Source organism: Primulina tabacum, chromosome 8 (genome assembly GCF_025594145.1).
Source record: "Primulina tabacum isolate GXHZ01 chromosome 8, ASM2559414v2, whole genome shotgun sequence".
NCBI classification, from domain to species: Eukaryota; Viridiplantae; Streptophyta; class Magnoliopsida; order Lamiales; family Gesneriaceae; genus Primulina; species Primulina tabacum.
The window spans coordinates 9,234,237-9,255,739 of NC_134557.1; the positions used below are offsets into that span (position 1 = coordinate 9,234,237).

The 21,503-nt window shown below is 35.1% G+C and overlaps 2 protein-coding genes across 3 annotated transcripts; one reads left to right on the top strand and one right to left on the bottom strand.

The window, feature by feature from the left end:
• Nucleotides 1-108: 108 nt before the first annotated feature.
• LOC142553637 (DDT domain-containing protein PTM-like) lies at nucleotides 109-13,350 on the bottom strand. 2 transcript variants are annotated; one of them, XM_075664031.1, is made up of 9 exons: nucleotides 11,607-13,350; nucleotides 10,911-11,525; nucleotides 4,546-5,689; nucleotides 3,917-4,205; nucleotides 3,702-3,826; nucleotides 2,916-3,376; nucleotides 2,538-2,566; nucleotides 1,067-1,591; nucleotides 109-819 (listed from the first exon to the last, which is right to left on the bottom strand). In XM_075664031.1, the coding sequence occupies exons 1-9, from the start codon at nucleotides 13,163-13,165 to the stop codon at nucleotides 218-220; spliced, it is 5,349 nt and encodes a 1,782-aa protein (XP_075520146.1). In that variant the 5' UTR covers nucleotides 13,166-13,350; the 3' UTR covers nucleotides 109-217. The 2 variants fall into 2 exon arrangements, with proteins under 2 accessions (XP_075520146.1, XP_075520145.1); XM_075664030.1 differs by having other exon boundaries at nucleotides 1,067-1,672.
• A 6,708-nt stretch (nucleotides 13,351-20,058) lies between these two features.
• Nucleotides 20,059-21,303, top strand: LOC142554510 (protein GAST1-like). Its single transcript, XM_075665179.1, has 4 exons — nucleotides 20,059-20,373; nucleotides 20,597-20,650; nucleotides 20,745-20,778; nucleotides 20,918-21,303. The coding sequence occupies exons 1-4, from the start codon at nucleotides 20,074-20,076 to the stop codon at nucleotides 21,097-21,099; spliced, it is 570 nt and encodes a 189-aa protein (XP_075521294.1). The 5' UTR covers nucleotides 20,059-20,073; the 3' UTR covers nucleotides 21,100-21,303.
• The last annotated feature ends 200 nt before the right edge of the window (nucleotides 21,304-21,503 follow it).

Here is a 21,503-nt window from a genome sequence, read left to right on the forward strand (position 1 = left end):
TCTCACAAAAAGTAAAGCAAGAAACAATCATAAAAACAATAAGACATATCTTTGCCAGAGAAAAAGAAGCCAGAAGTTAGTTCTTCATTCTCGGTAAATAGATGGAAATTATCTTAACGAACTTCTGAATTTCAGCTAGTATTTCAAGTTCCACATAATGTTTGAACTATGGTATTACGACATTGTCTAGAAAAGAGAAAAGTATCAACTGCTAGACTTATCTATGTTTTACTCTCCCAACATACAGTATATCACCTGACTGCTTTTGGGACAACTCATGTGAGTTAGATAGAGGTCCGTTTGCCACAGATTCTATTTTACCGTTTGTCAAACTATTCTCCACAAGGTTATTGGTTAATGGTGAAAATTCAGCTTCTTTAGCCACCAGGTCGAAAACAGAAGCTGCAGACTCAGTTTCAACAGCATTGAACACCTCTGGCTTTCTTTCTTCAACAGAACCATTTCTTTGTAATATCTTCTCATCTAGTGCCAAGTCTTTCTTTTTCTGGTCCAACTCAGGCATCAATCCAGGTGACTGCTGCTCAAGGACGAGATTCAATGATGCATTGTTCACTCTATCATCAGATCTAAATTTTAAATCTTCGGGTCTGTCGTATGAGAGAGACAGATCCTTATAATCTTCCTCCATGCACCCGATCTCGGCATTATTTTCGGGCATCAGTTCAGTACTAATGATTCCAGGAGGAAAATTATAAGGGCAGACAGGAGGTGTCCTATTAAGACACTTGTGACACTTAAAGCCGATGAGATTCAAAATTTTATCAGCACTGAGCTCCAAAGCATCTCCATGAAACCAAACTGCGGGAGTCAGCAAAAAAAAAAAATCAGCTTAGGAGTTGGGAGAATATAATATAAAAACTTAAATGAAAGAAGATTGTATTCCATTGACCAAAAAAACGCTAGTTTTAAAAAATGCTGCTTTGACAATACCTGAAACTTGAACAAAGCCACTGTCTAAAACACAAATCATTTGTAAATAAATTGAAGTTGGGTGCAGGTAAGTAAGCAAATGGGTTTTTCAAGCCGATAGTTAAATGATCATTACCTCCACAAATTTGACATGCCACGTAAGCCAGGTTTGGCGTATATTCTAATTCACAGCAAAGGCCGCATTTTGGTTTGTCATTGTTGGAAGCCGCCTCCCCAGCAAGCACCAGAAGCATTTTATTCCGGAACTGCGTCATTCTTTCATCATCTGGTTTTCTTGATAATAGCAGACCATTCGACCAGTAACTGCTGTTAACAGGTGTCCTCTTCTTCTGCCAACAATCTTTGTTCAGCTTCTTCAACTTGTCCTTTTGGGACTTAGCTAGTTTTTTCTTCTTGCCTTTTTTAACCATAGTATTCTGTGACGACAGCTTTGACATGCGTTCAGCATTCCTAGCAGAACGTCGCAAAGTAATAACCAAAGGAGCCCTTTCTGACTTTTTAGGCTTAACTTGTGTTTTTCCTTTTTTCACCAGCCTTTTCCTTTTCCCAGATTGCACCAGCTTCAGTTGTTTGGAAACATTGGTAGGTTTTGGCAACCCAGATTTTCCCTCTGTAGCACCACTTTTCACAAACTCCTCGTCTGGGCATTTATGACAAGTATATGTAGGATCATCAGCGATATAACCAAAAGATTTTCGAACATGCCTTCTATGAAAAAAGCCTGAAAGTTCATTCAACTATCAAATGAGTAGATGTTATAGGTCACAAAGAAAAAAAATGAATAGCCAAACGTGCAACATTATGTACCAGCCAAATTCAAAACTAGTTCCAGAGCATAATATATCAATATTCAATATACAAGCATTTCTCATTCAAAACATCATAGCCATCTCCAACATCCAGAGTAGCACCTTTGTCAACTACATGCATCAAATATTTCCATTTCCTGGCCACCACAATACGAAAATTCAATAGGCCTTAAAAGCCAAAAATAGTGCCCCTGGGCCACTGCGACTAGTTTCTACCTGGACAATATGACTTCCAACCGCCGGAACAATCGGGCAGGAAGTCTAACTAAAAAGTCAATAGTACAGCCATTTTCAGTTCAAGGCCATTGAATTATTAGGATCATTGATTTAAAATAATCAAATTCTAACAACAATATTAAATTCTCGGACGTTAAAGTTCATCCCCCTAGTCTTTATTCCAATAACCCCTTCAAATGCCAGAATTAATGTCTAACGAGCACCAAGCTAGTTCTAATTGTTATTGTATATGATTAGTGACACCTTTGGATCAGATCCCTCAGCTCTTCCAAACAGACTTCAACATGCATGGCCACTAATTTTCAGATACTTCTGCTATTCTGCATTTATCACACGGATTATGTTAGGAGACTTCTGCGATGCTTTAAAGTGTGTCTGTGGCCACAGGAGATACAAATATTTTCTAAATTGGCTTCCAAAATTACAAGACTGACAAACTAAACAAGGTAAATGTAACAATCATTTAATTTTGATAAACTAGCAGTCACAAATAAATTATAGGTCATCAAGAAGAAACCAAAATATGTGAATAGCATTTACCTTTGCAATACTGGCAGCTCACTGCTTCCCTGCACACCAAGAGGAATAATCTGGTCATGCCAATGCAGAACCAAAAGTGATATTTACAAGCAAAACAAATCTCATATGCAAAGATATAACGGACACAAAGTGAAAAACTAGTCTATGAGGAACGAATCTCATTAAATTACGTTTGCTCAGATCTTTCCACTGCATGAAGGTACTACAATAGTTTCTTTCAATCCGAAACATCAAAGTCAATACTCTGGCCATAAATCTGAAAACAAGTTGCATGTTTTGCCCTCAAATCTCCTTACAATAGTAATAACAAGATTGTATGTTCAGTTCTCACCCGGACTATTAATATTAATATACAATAAAGCCACACATATGACATACCTAACAAGGACATCTTTGTTACAGTGCTGACACTGATAATTCTCCAATCTCTCTGCTCTAGAGAAAAGGTATGAAAATCCCCTTTCCTCCAATGGCTTCCTTATTACTCTACTGCTCTCACGAAGTTTTCCAGAACTCATCTTGTTGGATTTACGGGCAATTCGCTTCTCTTCAAAAAATTTCAAAAGATATAACGGGATATGCGACTCTTCCAACCAATATTTCTTCCTTTCACTTGATGAATCTTCAAGCATGCATCCATGTCTAGCAACAATATCAGGGATAAATCTTCTTTTGCCAAAATCTAAAAGATACCTGATAACTGTTCCCTCGGAGCATTTCCTCCTAATAATAACCTTTTTAAATGATCTGGCAGATTTTTTGGATTCCTTTTCCATTTTTGAGAGAAGGTTAGTTTGGCCAATATCATCCCATCTGATGTTTGCATCAAACTCTCTAACCTGAAAATGATATTCATGAACATTTCTTCCATTATATGACAATAAATTGCTAAAGCTACTCTCCACTCCCGCCTCCCCTTGCCCTCTTCTATGAGTAATAGCACTTTCCCTATGCAGCCCACAAGCTAAAAACTATGACTATCGCAAGTGCGATCTTTAACGCAATTTGACCAACGCAGAAAGTAGCTTAGTGAGAAAAATCTAAATATCATAGAAAATCTGTTTCAAGAGAACCTTAGCAGTCTATATGTGGTTGTCCTTCGGCTGGCTGAAAACGTATGTAACAAGCCTATTTGAATTGGAAAACAGAAAATGAGAGATATACCTGAAGAGCAAGTTGCTCCACACTTCTTGATGTCTCAACAGCGGCTCGCCAGGCATCACATTTAGTCCTTTTGGCATATTCTCCAACTTCAGGATATAGAATGCCTGTTATCTTCTTGCATCCACCTGAACCATTTTAAATTTATAGTGCAGTAAGACAACTAAAAATTCACAAGGCCTGCACGTTTGTCACGAAAACATAATAAATGTTTGTACCTTGTCGAGCGGCTTTGGAGACGAGAGAGCGAGGCAAAACCTTCCAATTGAAAAGCCCACGTGAACCCCTTCCACCCCTCCACCATAATAAAGTTAGCCCGGTGATGACATTCGAAGATGGGGTGATCTGTGGCTCTGAACTCTTGGCTCTTTTTCTTCTGATTCCATGTTTCGAAGAAACTCTTGACGATCTTATCACAATATGGGAAGCAGAGCCCATTGTTGCAACAGTATCAACATTCTGTCGCCATCCCGTAGAGAGCGCCAAATGATTCAAATTTGCCTCTACCTGGTAGCAAAACACTGAGATAATTACATAACTAGAACAGCACAAATTAACTACTCATGACATAAATATTTTCCAGTTCTGGTGAACCAACTCAATAAGTTACTAGAATCAACAAATCCGCTAAATATCTACCAGGATTCTTTTCTGGGATACATATGACCCGACATGGTAATCCAGATCCATGTGTTATTCAGTCAGACATGGAAATCAATGAACCGCATCACGTGGCTAAAACATTTACAAAATGTTAACGTTTTATGCAAGGCGTTTTCTTAGTTAGAGAGATGAGTCTAATATATATGGATTCAGTACATATATTTAAGGGAAAAAATGTGTGTACCTTCAGCAACAAATTTTTCAGTGAAGTAATGTCAGTCACTCCAAGAACACATTTACGCCAAAACTCAGAATAATGTGGATTTAACCACGGGCCCAACAGCAGACCATGCAAATGATCTTCAATGCATATGATATGGCACATAATATCAATAAGATGATTTTTCCTATAATTTCCTGACTGAATACCAAATGCCTCACTTTTAAAATTTTCTACAACTCGAAAACTGTCATTCAAGATGAATAAGCAATCCTTTTCTTCTTCAGGACTTTTGCAATAGAAGCACCAGCCACATTTTTCTTTCACGGAATTATGAATATTTGACCAATAAAATTCAGCAGATCTATTCGAAACAATCTTCAGTTGCCCTGCTATGATTCCTTCCACGGATTTCGGGGCACTAGTCCCATCTGACGATTTAGATATCAACTCTTCGAACACAGATGACGCTGTTCGAGCAAATTCATAACAGTTGACATATTTTGACCAAGGCTGTACTTGGGAGATTATTTCTCTATTAATTATGGATGGTTGTGCGTTGTCATAATTTGCAGAATTAGGATTCTTCCTTTGTCTAGTTACCAAGGTAGGAGATATTGTAAAATGATCTCCAGCATTCGCCAGGTTCCCTGGAATCTTAGACTCTGGCGATATCTCGGTCCAGATAGGCAAACAATCCCACCCACCTTCTTTTGACACATCAATTATGAATGCTTGAGAGACTTCAGTTGATCCTTCAGAACTTTCCAATCTATTTTCCACCTTCACAGTATGGTCCTCAGTCCCATGAACCACATTATCACGCTCTGCAATTTCAAGATCTATATAACTGGAATAGGTAGTTACAATAGACTTTTCATCAGACTTTTTCTCAGTATCGACTTTGTACTTGTTTTGTGCTTCTGAGGTTGTTGGGTGTATATCAAGCAGTTGTCTTTTGTTAGTAAAAGCTGAATTTATAGAGTAGGACCGAATGTCCAAATAGTTTCTGGTCCCATCAACTTCACGAACTATATTCCATTGCTTACAGATAGCATGTATAATTGTGTCATACAGAAAATGTGGCGACTCTAGTGCTTCAATAAGGGGCGGCAAGCCATTTCTATCGTAAAACCAAAATGAATATTGATCATTGCATGACTCTAGCCTGCAAGAAAGACACGTAGAGGTTAAAATACATTCAAATGTAGAAATACAATAAATATATTGTAGTTAAAATTAGGATTACAAAAAGAATAGTAATCTTAGTAATACGTAATAAATTACGGAAATAAATATTACAATAGCATGTCGTACGTTATGGAAAAGTACTAACTAAGCAAAATGAAATTATAACAATTATGTAAATATGATAAAATGCACATATTTGTTCTTGTTCCAACAAGTTATAAAGCGGGCTAAAAGTTCTATCAAGCATCCACAAAAATTTTGAAGCAAATGGGGACAAAAAACAAAAGAATCGAGTTGAATCTTCCGACATACTTTATCAGAATCAATAAAATAAGCTCAACTTAAAGTCATAGTTACATCGTAATACGTGTGACTAGACTCAACCTAATGTGAGGCTCAACACTTCTTCCTAGATGCGAGCTAAGGCATGACCATTATTGGAAAAGTGTGTCTCTTTTTGCGGCTAATGCACAACTTAAAAGCTCATCCGCACTTTAAGTGCACTTTAAACCCAAGGACCGTGAATCTGAGATGAAATGTAACATTGTCGTTCATTGTATTTACAAACTAATGAGTATTGATGTAATGTTTGTTGGGATATAATAATTGTTCATGCTATGGGGGTCGATACGTGCCGCTTGGGTTGGTGTACAACTTAAAAGATCTGAATTTCACCATTACTACTATTTATATTTTTTGGTAAAACAATAAACATTTGATCATAGGATCAGAATAACGTGTTTGATTCTCACAGATTGCAAAAAGTACAGTTGCAAAGAGAACAGTCAACACGTGACGCTTGGATGGTTGTAGGATTTAAAATATTTGAGTTGCACTATTACCATCAACTATAATTTTTGATAAAACAGCAAACATTTGATCTTACACTGTTCAATAATTTTTAAATCATTTTAGACCATAGATGACAAAATCTTATTTATAATCTAAATTATGGAATGTCATGTCTTAGATTATTATGATTACAGACAAGGATGTGATTTTCTATTTTTGAAGGCTCCTCGTGATGGACATGCTCACCCGGTCACTTAGTTTTTAAACTATGGGCACACTTTAATGTTTCTATCACTTTTAACCCTGCTCTAAATACAATTTGTAAATATTTCTTTATGTAACATCATTCAAAGGTTTTAATTAATTTCAAAATAAGGGCTAACCTATTTAAAAATTTTAAATCAATTTCAAATCACTTGGTCACGTTATGCTCAAGAAAAAAGACCAACATTATGTGACAAGTTGAGTGAAGACAACTTTGTCTTAAACTGGCATTTACATAATAAACTGACAAACTAAAACAATCTATTAAAAATAGGGAAAACACTTAACTGATGATATACTAAGTTTTGGCTATGTTTTAGACTACACTTCGATTTGCAGGTTGATAGTTCTAATTTCTTGTTCAAACCAAAATCAAATCATATGCACATGTTATAGATTATTCTTGGTATTCTATGGTTTGGTTTCTGTTATATCAAATAAGGCTTGGTTTGGTATATAAAAATACATAAACCAAAGGTTCTTGCGAAACTAAAACTCACACCTACACCACTAGGGGTGAGCAAGATTTCGGTTAAATCGAATTAACCGACCGAACCGAGCCAATTCGGAAATTCGGTTCGGTTATTTCGGAAATTCGGTTTTCAAATTAAAAAAATTCATATCGGTTAATTCGGTTCGGTTACGGTTTTCAAAATTTTGAAATCGGTTAACAGAATTAACCGATATAATAAATACTATTATTTAATAAATTTTTATTATTTATCAATTTTTATATATATTTTAATTTTTTATTTTAAAATCGATATAATATGTATTAATTGTGTTCAAATAAAACTTATGCATTTGTGATGTGTGTGATTTTATGTTTTTATGCATTTGTATAGAATGTAGTATTCAAGAAAAATTGCATATATAATTAAAGTTAAATTACAAATTTTTTAAAAAAAAACTAATCGGTTAATTCGGTAACCGACCGAATTAACCGATTTTAATTCGGTTCGGATTTCATCGGTTATGAAAAATAATTCGGTCGGTTCGGTTATGGCTAAATATTTCGGTTCGGTTATGGCTAGCGACCGAACCGACCGAATGCTCACCCCTATACACCACTGATTTTTTATGCTATAATACTACTTTAGCTTAACCACCAGTAATTTACATAGGCAATGACAATTTTGCAGAATATACTACCATTATTTAACAAAGAAACTTGATAATCAAAACCTCGACACTTGAAAAAATCGAAGATATTAAAAACGTGAATGTCATGACTCGATATCTTTGCATCATCAATTGCCAAAATAACCATATGACCAATGATAAAATCCAAAGAGATATACCGTTTGTCATATTTGCATTAATGACAATGATCCACCAATATGGTTACTAAAACCCTAGAAAGATGGATTTGCCAAATGATGGTTGACGGGTAATTTAAAGAGAGAATCTAATTCTTTACTTTCATTTCCAATACGAACTTGAAAAAATACGCTTCCAAATATTAATTGATGCTCAATTGATAACAAAAGATTTTGACACTCGAGTAAAAAACAGATGCAAGAAGGATATGATAAGCCAATTCAAAATTAATAATATTAACCTAGTTGAAACATGCACAATAAGTTGTGATTCTCTTACCTACATAAACTTGAAGCATTTTTATTAGAACACTTCTATCAGAGCTTTCAAAGAATACCAAAATATACAATTTTATCGTTTATATGATAATTGCGATAAGAATTTTAAAAAATTTAAGATAGCATTTATAGCCAAAAGTAGTAAAAGGTTAAAAAACAATTAAAAATATTTCCCAATGACTATTATAAAGCCTCCAAGGTACGATAAATCTTAAGCCTCGTGCAATCATGAACGAGATAGCAATTTAAAGGGTCACACAAATCTAATCTAGTATCATACTCGATCCACTAGGACCAGGATCAAATGAGGTAGGATTGCTCTTTGTTATACATGCGAGAGATAGACTGAGGTGCACGGATCCCATAAAACTGATGCGAGGCGGGCTTTGTCAAAAATGAGTTGTCAAAAGAGATGATAAACCAGAATCAAAGCATTTAAAAGAAAAATTATCACATATCATCCATTATCATTTGGCCTATTAGTCAGAATGAATTGCTCTTACCTTTGATTCAGCATATATACATTCAGTGATTAAAAAAAGAAGAAGAAGAACCTCTCAATCTTTAAAGCACACCAATGTTATAGTTCATTATTAAGGCATAAGCTTCATTGAAGGGCTAAGCCTTTGTTTAGTCGCAAAGGTAGAGTCTCACTGCACCGTGAGTCTGTACACACATCTTATAGGCTTTCGGTGATTTTGAGATACCTAATGGATTATATGTCTATGTTTAGTCTCCTATTTATGTTTCTTGATATGTGGATTTTGTGGACTGTACCGAAGAACGTGATGTACGTATTTCCTTAAAGAGCGATTTTTATTGCAGATATCATCTCATTCAAGAATTTTTTGGTTAGCAACGATACTATATCATACATATCTTTCTAATAGTGCATTGATTGGATAAACTAACAAAGTATAACACATTGGGTTAAAAAAATTAAGAGTCGATGTAAAGACAATAAAGTGATTGACTACGTTAAAAAATGTAAAAATAGAATGTAAATGAGGCTGCTGTAGGAAAATAAATGTAGGTAATAATGTTTGATTTCATTTCTGAAGATGAAAAATATTTATGAAATAGGACCAAACAAAGGTTTTAATAAGCGATGCCTAAAAAGATGAAAAATGTTTAAGAAATAGGACCAAACAAAGGTTTTAATATCTTCTAGAAGCGAAGCCTAATTATATGCTTCTCATGTCTCGTGGGCAGCCAAGGCATTAGAACATCAAACGGTCAGCATATCCAGTCTTGTCTCATTTTGCTCCACGGGGATCAAGATGAAGAGAGAAAACAAACCGATCTTACAGAATTTCCAAGAATTCCATATGCAAATGATTAATGTTTTGTGGATAGTCAGGACCTTGAAAAACATCCAGAACGACAGTTTAGGAGTCAGTTTGATTACATCACTTCACCATGTATATCATCTCTGTTCGGGAAACTATAAACTAGTGAAAATTCGTAAAAATAAAAAGGTAAGCAACTTAAGAAAAACGACAACTTGTGATTGAGAGGTGAATTGATGTACCAAATACATGTGTTATGTGTGATGGTCGGAAAGTAGAAAATGCAAGATTACAGTTCAGGGTATAAGGTCCTAAACCACTAGGTTTAATCATCACCTTCAAAGTGGAGAGAACCAGAAGGCGCTTAACAGCAAGGACTAACCATCACCTTCAACGAAACAGGTAACCAGAACAAGCACAAAGGAAGGACTCGCATAAATTAAGCAGAAACGAGATGAACTTGATCAAATAATCATGTCATATCACAAAGAAATAACATGTCTCCCTGAAATGCATTGGTGACTTCAGGGTTGACAAATCGAAAATATCCTGAATCTACTAGATAAAAAAGGGATTTTCAACACAATAAATGACATGGTTCACAAAAAGGAAGAAGAAACAAATGTTGTCAATCCAAAAGCTTCCTCTAACAACCTACCAAGGAACTTCCATCATGGAATAAACAAATCGCAGGAAAAATCAAAACACGTGAACTTTCTCAGACTACCGCAACACTATAAATCAAAAGTTTAAAAACATAATTTTATTGGCTAGATTATTTCAAAAACAAAGATCACGTGCAGAGAGGATCAACGTTTTTTTCACCAAAACTTACTCATATCATCATCGTTATTATTCAAGTCTGAGTCCCTAAAAGGGAGTTGGGGAAATGGAACCTTATAGTGCTGCTAGTGTCTAGTAGACATGCATAAACAGAGAGTATATAAAAGGCTAACAAATGTATTAAGAGTGTTCATGACATCCATACTAACATCTAGAATCAACACCCCAAAGTCAGGTGTACTTAGTTAGGATAAGATTTACCTTCTGCATGTTAGTGTTTCTTTTCCAATAACATGCACTTTTCGTAGCAAGAAAATTATGAAAATTATTAACTAAGACATCTACAAGTCTTACACATAAAACTTAGTCAGATTACTTTTACTGTTTTATATTACTGATCATGTATTCACCAAAAATAAAAACAGAAATGCTAAAATACTCTTCTTAGGGAACTTTGTATAGAGGAACTTACACCAAAAGGTTACCACAGCTGCTATAATATAGTCGTCCATAAGGATCCATTCCCAACAATTCTGCTCCTCGAATCGACTTCTCCACTTTCATCCAAGGCTTATCTTTGTCAATCTCACATTCAGGGCAATACCAATCGCCCTCAGGCAAGAGGCTGCTAACAACACCCACACATCTTGGATGAAATGCTGCAGGGCATCCATCACAGCATATTAAATTCCCGTCCATCCTACAAAGGTAGCATTCATCACTGTTCCCATCAGTTGGCTCATCAGCATCCTCTTCAGTAATGCAAGAAGGGCTAGCAACATCCATCATAGACTTTCTTGTTCTCGAACTATCTAACTTAGTATTCCGATCAAAATCCATGTGCTGCTCTGTAGCCAAATTCCTTCTGTTTATCTCTGATCTAAAGGCATCCACTTCAATTACATCATCACAAAGATTCCGCATTATCTCAACCTTTGCTGATACAGGCAGTTTGTAGTAATCCCTCTGACAAAGCTTCAAATGATAAAGATCTAGACCAGGTATATAACCAGGACTATGCAATAACAGATACTCAACCACAAATATGGGCCACGTAATCAAGTCGAGAAAATCCCAGTTAAGAGACCTACATGCACAATTGAATAGCTAAAATAACAAGTAACCAGGAAAAATGTTCATTTTTTCCAGTTAAGAGTGAATTTAATACCTGAGACATTTGGATGCAGACACAGAACCTTCATTAGAAAGAGCCTCCAAATGCTTCCGTAATGTTTTCAAAAGGGAAACATGAATAGAGTCGAACAATGACGTTGAATCATTAGATTTAACTGATGCCACAAAACCATCCAGTGGAAAGGGGCTTAGAAACAACAGAGTACTAAAAGATCTCAAAAACGCGTAAACAGACAGCAAATCAAATCCAGAAACTCCATCGAGATCCAGGTTGCAAGAAGAAGGCGGCAACTCCACCTTAGGTGGTAGAATGTGACCCCCGTAATTTTCAGGACCTGACACGATGATCTTTTCTTCAAACACAAAGCTAGCTGCTGGAGATGATAACTGAAAATTGTTTCCATCCAACCCTATCGTACTAAAAACATGAACTTGATCAGAAAGTGCGTCCCTTTTAGCTCTCCGACTACTCCTCCTCAAACCCATCTCTGATGTAGGCAAGGTTATATTACTATCTGATAACTCTTTTCTTCTCCTACCTCTTCTCCCTCTCGAAGATCCAACTGAATTTCCATTATCACAGTCAATTAATTGACAATCATTTTTCAACGGGGTTTGTTCTCTATTTTCAAGCTCTGAGTTTAAAGTGCCAGTTTCACCGTCCAATTCTACAATTTCAGGTGTAGCCACTTCAATTTTATTATTTGAAGTAGCCTTTCTCTTCCTGTCTCTTTTCTTCCTTTGTGCACTTCCGGCTGCAGCATTTTCATTATTAACCCCATTAGCCTTCAACAAGTTCTCTTCTTCTTGCTCTTTGCACAAATCAACGTAACCCACGTCCACGTCCCCATTCTCTGAAACTCCCATATTAGCATTTTGCACTAACTCTTTACTCATCTGTGCATCTCTTTCAGCACACACCATTTCATGCGCTCTGGTATTCCCCACATAATCATCCAAATTAATAACATCATCCTCCACTAATTGCAAATTCAAGTCAAATAATCCTCCTCCTCTTTCCGCAGACAAATTCTCAAAATCCTCACTTACATCTAAATTTAAATCGAACAGTGCTTTATTTGCCCCAGAAGTCTCCTTGATAAACTCTTCATTAATATCTATCCATACATCCAACTCCATATCCAACCCCGCATTCAAGTCCAAGCCATGCAGCTTAGCCCCATCACCAACCGCATTAGGCCCGTGATCGTCGTTGTTTAAACAACTGAGCCCGCCACCATTCAAATCCAATCCTTCATTTAAATTCAAACTCAATTTACTGGAACCACCACCTCGAGCCTCCAAATCACCATTAATTACTGAATTATCATCAGTTTTACCTGTGTCCGTGAGCCGGCGCTTCTTCGGCCTTCGCCCACGCTTCCTGGCGGAGGACTCCGGCGGCTGAGGTGAAGGAAACTGCTCCGGTGACACCAAAAGCAAAGCAACCTCCGAAAACTCCAATTCCTCCGCATCTCCATCTTCGTATACGATCCTGAAAAAACCGGTGTCGGGTTGGTATGATTGAACCGTCCCCAAAAATGTACCGTGCCCTTTAAATTCCTTCTTCACCCTTCTTCCCACGAACTCCATTCCCCGATTTCATAAAGAAACTTGAAGAGTAAAAAAATCGAAAACCAATTGAGCCAAAAAAAAGTAAAATCCAAAGAATAAACCCCCAGCAAAAGCACTCCGAATAGAGAGAGGGAAAAATGAGGTGTGCTGATGGGGTGACAGTGGGGACAGGCTAGGCTGCCTTCAATTTCACCAGGAGCGAGGGCGGGGTGGGGGAATTTTATTTTACTGGTCCAGGGTACAACTTTGTATGGATTAGGTACTGCGGACATTTTTCTCGAAAATCATTTTTATTTATTTATTTATTTATTTGGATGCTTCTCCTCATTTTTAAATTTTGTTTCTATTTTAATAAATCTGATTACAATAATATCAAAATTTGGTAGAAAAAGCATTCGGCCCACTATGCTAGTTGGACATGTGTACTGAATTCAAAATTTGTGTTGAAAAGCATGCATGCATCACATTTACGGATGTTTACCTTCTTTCTCTTTATTTGTTTTCTAGTTGAACATAGATAGATTGCAGTATTTCGATTTTATGTATATTTTTTGGAGATGCCTAGTGTACTTGTATTTGTAACTCTTTTTACATCTTTTAATGGAATTACTTCATTATAAAAAATAAAAATTAAAAAAATGCATGGTGTTGTCTCTATAGTTTTATATTTTTTTAAGCACAACACTTATATAATGTAATTATTTGTATTATTGACGGAATTTGAACGTGGACTCGAGATTTGTTTATATCGATCAAAGAAATTGCTAAATACACTTAAATAAATTAAAAAAAAAAAAAAAAACTATCTGCAATAGCGACAGTCAAACTTAATATCAACAAATCTCAAAATCTCAATTTTAACCGTTAAGCTAAGGCCGGCTTATAGCTTTATATTTACTTCGCACTCTTCAACTAAATTTGGTTGCTTTCACCTAACATTACTTATCTCCTTTTTAAAAATATATTTATTTAGTGTTGTAACTAACATTGTAGTTGGTGTATCAAAAGAAGACATTTTTTTGCAACGCTGAGAGAGTTATGCTCACATTTGGATGTGATGGATTTGGCGCATCTCATGTTGTTTAGTACGATAATCATTTATATTGTATAAAACAATCGAAACGTTGTGCTTGAGTTGTTGTATGGTTTAAATATTTGAGTTAGGTTGTTATCACTAGTTATAACTTTTTGTATAGTAACAAACGTTTAGTCCTACACAAATATATTCTACCAATGTGACTCAAAATTAGAATTAAATTTTCTGAGTTTCTTTTTTTTTTTTTTCTGAACATATGATTTTGCTTCGATTTTAAACACAACTTTATTGAATACTTATGTCTGAATGTTTTATACATGCAAGCACATCTCAATTTTGAATTACAATCTGTAGTGAATGCAGCTCGTCCTCTAATCGAATAGAAAGTATCGATTGGCGTCTCTGATTGGACACTATTTGATTAAATAAATGAGTTGTTGTTCTAAAAATATTTATAAAATAATATATATAAATAAAATCTGATGTAGATGGATCTTAGATAGGGGTGGGAAAAGATACCGAAAAACCGTACCGAAAAAAATATCGAATTTACCGAAAAAATCGGTATACCGAACATTTCGGTACGGTATCAGGTATCGGTATCGGTATGAAATATTTTTTTGTCGACCGAAATACCGAAAATAATTTTTTATTATTATTATTTTTTAAATTTAAGTTCGGTATACCGAAAAAATGTCGGTATACCGAAAATATACCGACATTTTTTCGGTATACCGACAAAATTTTCGGTGTCGGTACGGTACCGGTATGAACTTTTCTCATACCGAAAATTCGGTATACCGAATGTGCGGTATACCGAAATTCGGTATCGGTATCGGTATGAAAAAATTTCATACCGATATTTTCGGTACGGTATACGGTACCGTAGTTCGGTACGATATACCGTACCGTACCCACCCCTAATCTTAGATCAATTATGTATTTTGTACAAAAATCGTATTATTTGTTGAAAATCCAATTTTAAAATATATTTTAGATTAGAAATTGCCGATGCGAGATTAATCGCTTAAACTCAAAATCTCATGTGCAACCACTTGTAACATCATCCTTTGAACCAAGGGTTCTATTGCAAATGTGTTTATATATAATGAAAAAATGCTAAGTAGATTATATATTTTTTAAAATAATAACAAAACTAAAATATGTATGACTAGCTCAAAGTTGTGCTAGGCTCAAGTTCTGAAAGTCCGTGAAAATAAAGATCCATGAAGTTAAGAGTATTTGGGCGATTTGAAAGTATGGTCTGCGCTGCTGAGTAAATTAACTTCCGATCCACGATCAGTGATCATGGAAGATGAGATAAAGCCGCTTGGATGAATGAACAAAAACGAACATAATCATCAGAAAAGACTCTTGCAAAATCAATCAACAATCTCAACAAAAGCTCTGCAGCTGAGTTTATCCAAATGCCAATTTCAATTCAATTGTTTTCGGTTTATCACAATTCTCTTAGGATATTCTTTTCGATTTTTCTGCTTTTAGTTTTAAAAATGTTATTTCAGTTCATAACAAAACGATCAAATTATATATTGTTCGTGGATTTTTATGTTAATTTTATCAGATTCTTCGTTTAAATTTTTATTTTGTGTGGCTTACCGATGGAGTTAGAACCAATAATCGAATCAACGTCCACTTCGTTTTATCGTAGAAGTCAAATTATTCAAAACTTTTAGCACGATTTCGTGTCTGAGACGCCTACCCAATTTTCATTGCAAATACTTACGATCATATATATACACAAACTATTTTAAATAATATAAATTTTCAAAATCCATCAAACGTATATGAATCATAATAAATAATATAAATCTTTCCTAATTCATCAACAGAAAACCATACATAAACAATTATAAATATTTTAAAATTCATCAACTATACATAAATTATTATATTATTTTGTTTTCTTCTCTATCGTTTTCATTTAAGACATGGCACACCAAGCAACCCGCGTCGGGTCAACCCATTTTAATATGTCTCCAAATGAGTTGCCACAATCTTGACTTAATTCGACCATTTTAATGGCAGGGCGGTTCGTCAAATCAAATTGACAACTCCAATCTATATTTATATCGCAATACTAATTCACGTAATCTATTTATATACCATATATTATAAGAAAAATGTTATATGTACACTGATAATTACAAATTAAATTTCAAAATACATTTGAAATGATATTTTATCTGCAAAACTCTTTCAAAAATACATTTATGATATTTTCGTCATTTCAAATGAATTTCGTAACTCAACATGTACTTCTCATTGTACATACAGCGTGACTCATTTTCTAAATAGCAATACTATTATTATCTCATTAAACAAATTAATTTTGAAATCACAATACTACCTCTATCCCTCAAACAAATAACACACCTATATATACTATTTTATGAAGAATTTATCATTAATACAAATTAAATTGATGCCTTGTTATGACCATTTCTCAAAAAGCTACTATATATACTAATTTTCAAATGACAATACTACCATTATCTCTCAAACAAATTATACACATATATTTAATATAATTTCTAATTATTTATAAAAAAAATTTTAAAAAAATAATACAACACCTAAAAAACACTATATAAATTTTTTTATAATTACATCATCAAATTTGTTTTTTTGTTTAAAAAGATAGCACATTATCTAAACATATAATTTTAAAAGTAACAACAAAATAATCACAAATATTTTAGTACAAAATTTTTCGTACTATAAATATTAACTTAACTCCGACAACAATTATTTCTAAAAAGCAGTGTACAAACACGTTCATATTACTAATATTATATTCAATCAATCTTCTTATATGAAATATTTTGGTGTTGTGATGAAAACTAATATTTTTATGAGTAGATCTATTATGATACGGTCTCACAAATCTTTATCTGTGAGATGGGTCAATCATATCGATATTCACAATAAAAAGTAATACTGATGCGAACACGGAAGGTCAAGCCCCAAGGAAAGCATGGGACCTCTTAGAGTTGTCGGAGTGACCAATCACGAGGGGACGACTGAAGAGGTTTAAAGAGGCATTGCATGGGCTTATGAGCAACGAAGAAGGAGTTACAAGCAAGGTGCAGAGTGCTGAAGGGTTCGTGGTGCATGGGAGTAAGTTTGGGAGTCATAGGAACACCATTCAAGTGATGAACGAAGAAAATGGCCAGAACACTGCGCGCCCGAGCGGTAAAAAAACTACCGCCCGAGCGCCAGACGTACTCTCCAAGAGGTGATTTCCAGAACCCTCGGCGCCCGAGCGCGAATAGTATAGAACCCTCGGCGCTCGAGCGGTCAAATTCTACCGCCCGAGCGCGAGTCCTTTTCGAGAAATTGTTTATTTCCTTGATTAGGGTCCTATTTATTTTGGCAACTAGATATTGTTATCTTTTCAGTATGTAAAGGATATTGGACGAAATTTTGAACACAATTCAGATTATTATTGATATTTTATCAAGGTTTTGAGTTTTCTCTCAACTTTTTTTCAAGGCTTTGCTTTGTAAATCAAAAATCAAACTTATCAAAGTTTTTAACTTTGTGGCGTTTGTCGATCGTTCTTACGCGGATTGTCAAAGACGAGTTCTTTGAAAGTTCATCATAATTTCGGTTGTTTATTTCGTGATTATTTGTTGCTAAACTTTTCATAGTTTAGAGGTGAAAATCACACACACACACTTGATTCAAAAGATCGGGACAACAATGATTCCGTGTTCGATATTGAATTGAGGGCGCGATTCTAAATTAATCGTGTTTGCTATTCGTTCGTACAAAGATTCACATCAAATACTCTTAGCATAAAAAATAATATTTTTTCATAAAAATACGACCCGTGAGACCGTTTTACACAACTTTTTGCCTATTTTTATTCCACATTATCTCTTCAATCCCCTCATCTTTCTCATTTTTCAATTAATCAACCAAATAATATTAATTATATAATGCTTAACACAGTTTTAATATTTATATATTTTTTCTCTCTCTCATTCAAATTAAATAAAATATATATGATTAAAAATTATAATAAATATATAAATATGTTCATGCAAAACGTGTGCGTTGAATTAAAGCTAATACGATTTATTTGTTGAATTTGTTATAGGAATGCGTGTGATCCTATGTGTATACATATAAACCTCAATCAAATCCTTATTAAACCCTCTCTATTACATGCACAACTTAGTAATTAGCATGCTAACACAAAAATTGTCCCCATTTATTAGTGTCTCATAGGCTATTCGATTTAAAATTTTGCTCGGAAATTTGATTCACTTAAAAAAAAAAAAAAAAACTCGAATCCAATCTTTATTACATAGATTCTATAATCTTTCAGCCGAAATACCAAAAATACCATTCTATTCTCCGGAAGAAACATGGATTTCTGCTCAACAACTGGACAATGGACTGATTTATTGTTTGGTTCTACAACAAACGAGAAATGGTCAAAAAGACCAAAACCAGTTTTCATCACTCGTCATTGGTTAGGAAGAACGGTTGCCCGATTTCAATTCTGTGGAAACTTGCTGGGAAGTATGAGGAAACGAAATCCCTTATAGGAGCTCAACAACAACGGAGATAGGCTGCATAAATATGAAAATTTTGACTTTTCTGATGGTTATTTTAATACGTGTGAGAGTAAACATACACAGTTGAGATGGTACGAGTAATTTTAACGACAAAAGAAACTGAATCTATGAGAATATAAAGAATGAAACTTGACTTTCGTTTCGTATGCAAACTGGGGCTTGTAGAGGAAAATCTTTCCGGGCATGTCGAACTCTGGTGTCATGAGCGCAAGGGGAGGTGAAGCGGAGTGCGAAGTCCAGAAAACAAGGATTGAGTAAGATTTCTCGATGTTCGGCCTGGCTAGTTTGCTCGTACACTCATTGTTACATTGTTTTCTTCTATTAATTTCGATTAATTTAGATAATTAGTTAGCATGTTAAAACTTGATTTGTATGCTTTGAGATTCTCTCACTTCCTAAAAATGTATGGGATTAAAACATGCATCTTTTAAAATAAAAAGTAAAGAATTAAAATTCAAGACTGTTCCCAACTATTGGTTAAAAAATTATGGCAAAACATACATGATGTACCCACCAAACCAAACAGAGAGAAGAACATGCAGTGTTCCCGGCCCCCAACGCCCAAACAAGTGGGTCATAATTGCTTGCCCATAATTCAGCTAACAAAACTTACTTACATACGAGACAGGTCAATCCTGAACATCCAATTCTGAAATTTGAAGTATTCTTATTTTTCGATCCAAGCAAAAAACATTTTTGAATCCAACCAGCACAAAAATATATATGTAACTTAAAGATGTTCATGACTTTTCAATCCGAAAACGTGGCAAACACGAAGATACATAATCAAGCGTGCGCGTTGGAATCTCGACGATAATCAGCAGGGAGATAAGTAAAAGAAATATGAACTTCCTTCGCAAAATCAATTTACTTGTAAAATGTGGTCTCAAAATTAAGAGAATTTCATTTTAGGATAGCTGAAATTTGAAAAGTCCTTGATTTGAAGCATGCATATTATACATGTTCCTCGGAAAGTTTTCCCAATCGCCATTTGTTTTCGTAGTACTTTTTTGGTGGGGGAATACTTAAAAAAGGTGCACCATTGATGCATGTGGTTGCACATGTCTATGGGCTCTTCCATCAATTTCCTGTTCCCTATTGCACATGGATCACTTCAGAAGCTCTAATGGCTTATAGGTCCAAAATATGGCCCATACCCATTGAATTTCACCATTTTATCCTTCAATATTGCATTTAGTCTTGAGGACCCATGGCTACAAAATTCCATCTTTTTAGTGTCTCCGTTCTTGAAGATCAATCCATAGTAAGAAACACAATTATCAATGGAACAAGGTGGGCCAAGAAACTGTTCGAGCAAGGGGAAAACTGTCATTTCAGTCGAGCACAAGTTACTTGATGCGTTGTTGCTGATCTTTAGTGAACTCAAGACTGTCCACTTATCCAATTCAGGACTTGAGATGTATGTGCATAGCCCTTGTCTATATATAAATCCCAGGCTTTCTTCATATCTTCCCCACAGAACAGATCTCTCCCTCTCAATCAATACACAAGAAATGGCCCGGAAACATGCCATCTTCCTTTTGTGCCTGATCTTCATCGCAACCATTCTTGCCCAAATGCAGGTACTCACAAATTACACCTTTCATAACTCCACATTTTCTTGTGGACAAGATAATGGGAGATCACCAAGTTGTCTCTGTTTAAGCAAAAAGATATTGAATTTCAAGTTCACCTCAAAATAATCACGTCAATTTTAATTGCCCGCAAGAAGCTTTTGAAAATATTACATCTGGTGACGGCTGTGAATCTGCAATCTTTAATAATTCATTGATGTTTTTTTTGTAGGCTTCTACCACCACACTGCCGGTTTCTAGTCAGCATAAAGAGGGGAGAGTCCAGGTGAAACCAAATAAGTTGTATCTCTACGCATATCTGATTCTGAACCATTTTGAATTTTTTTTGGCTGATATTTCCTGAAATTCTTTCCCTGCAGTATGGGGTAAGTGAGGGGACACTCAGACCACAAGGTCGGTACTTACTTAATAGTTAATACTCATGCCTATGTATTCACATTGATTTTTTACCTCAAGAAATTGACAAAAAAATCAAGATACGCGTAGCGTAGCTCAGGGGTCATGCTAATCTTCTCTAAATGGTTGTGTACAGAGTGTACCCCAAGATGCGGATACAGATGCTCAAAGACATCATTCAAGAAGCCATGCATGTTCTTCTGCCAGAAATGCTGCGCAAGGTGCCTGTGCGTGCCGCCGGGAACATACGGCAACAAGCAAGTGTGCCCTTGCTACAACAACTGGAAAACCAAGAGGGGTGGTCCTAAATGCCCTTGAAATCGGGAAAACTTCTAAAAGACCGCAACCCTGCATTGGTGTGGCTATTCTAGTTTTGTATCAGTAGCAAGTGCTTAGCTATTTGGACCGACAAATCCATGCTCTTGTTAATTTCTTGATATGCCTACGATTTTATATTGACATCATCCTCCAACTAGAATTCGCAAAAATCGAAAATATCATGTTTAAAATGGCATATGAAAACATCTCTCTTTTCTTTCTCGGGTTTAAAAGTCCAACATATATGGAAGCATATTGATTCACTAAAATGAATTTTTTTTATTGAAAATTTTAGTCAAAGGGATAATTTCACTTAAATATATTAAATCTATTATATATACACAAAAGCAGAGTTTTTGCAAAAATAATAATTTTCGTTAAAATATCATTTCTAAAAAAGAAAA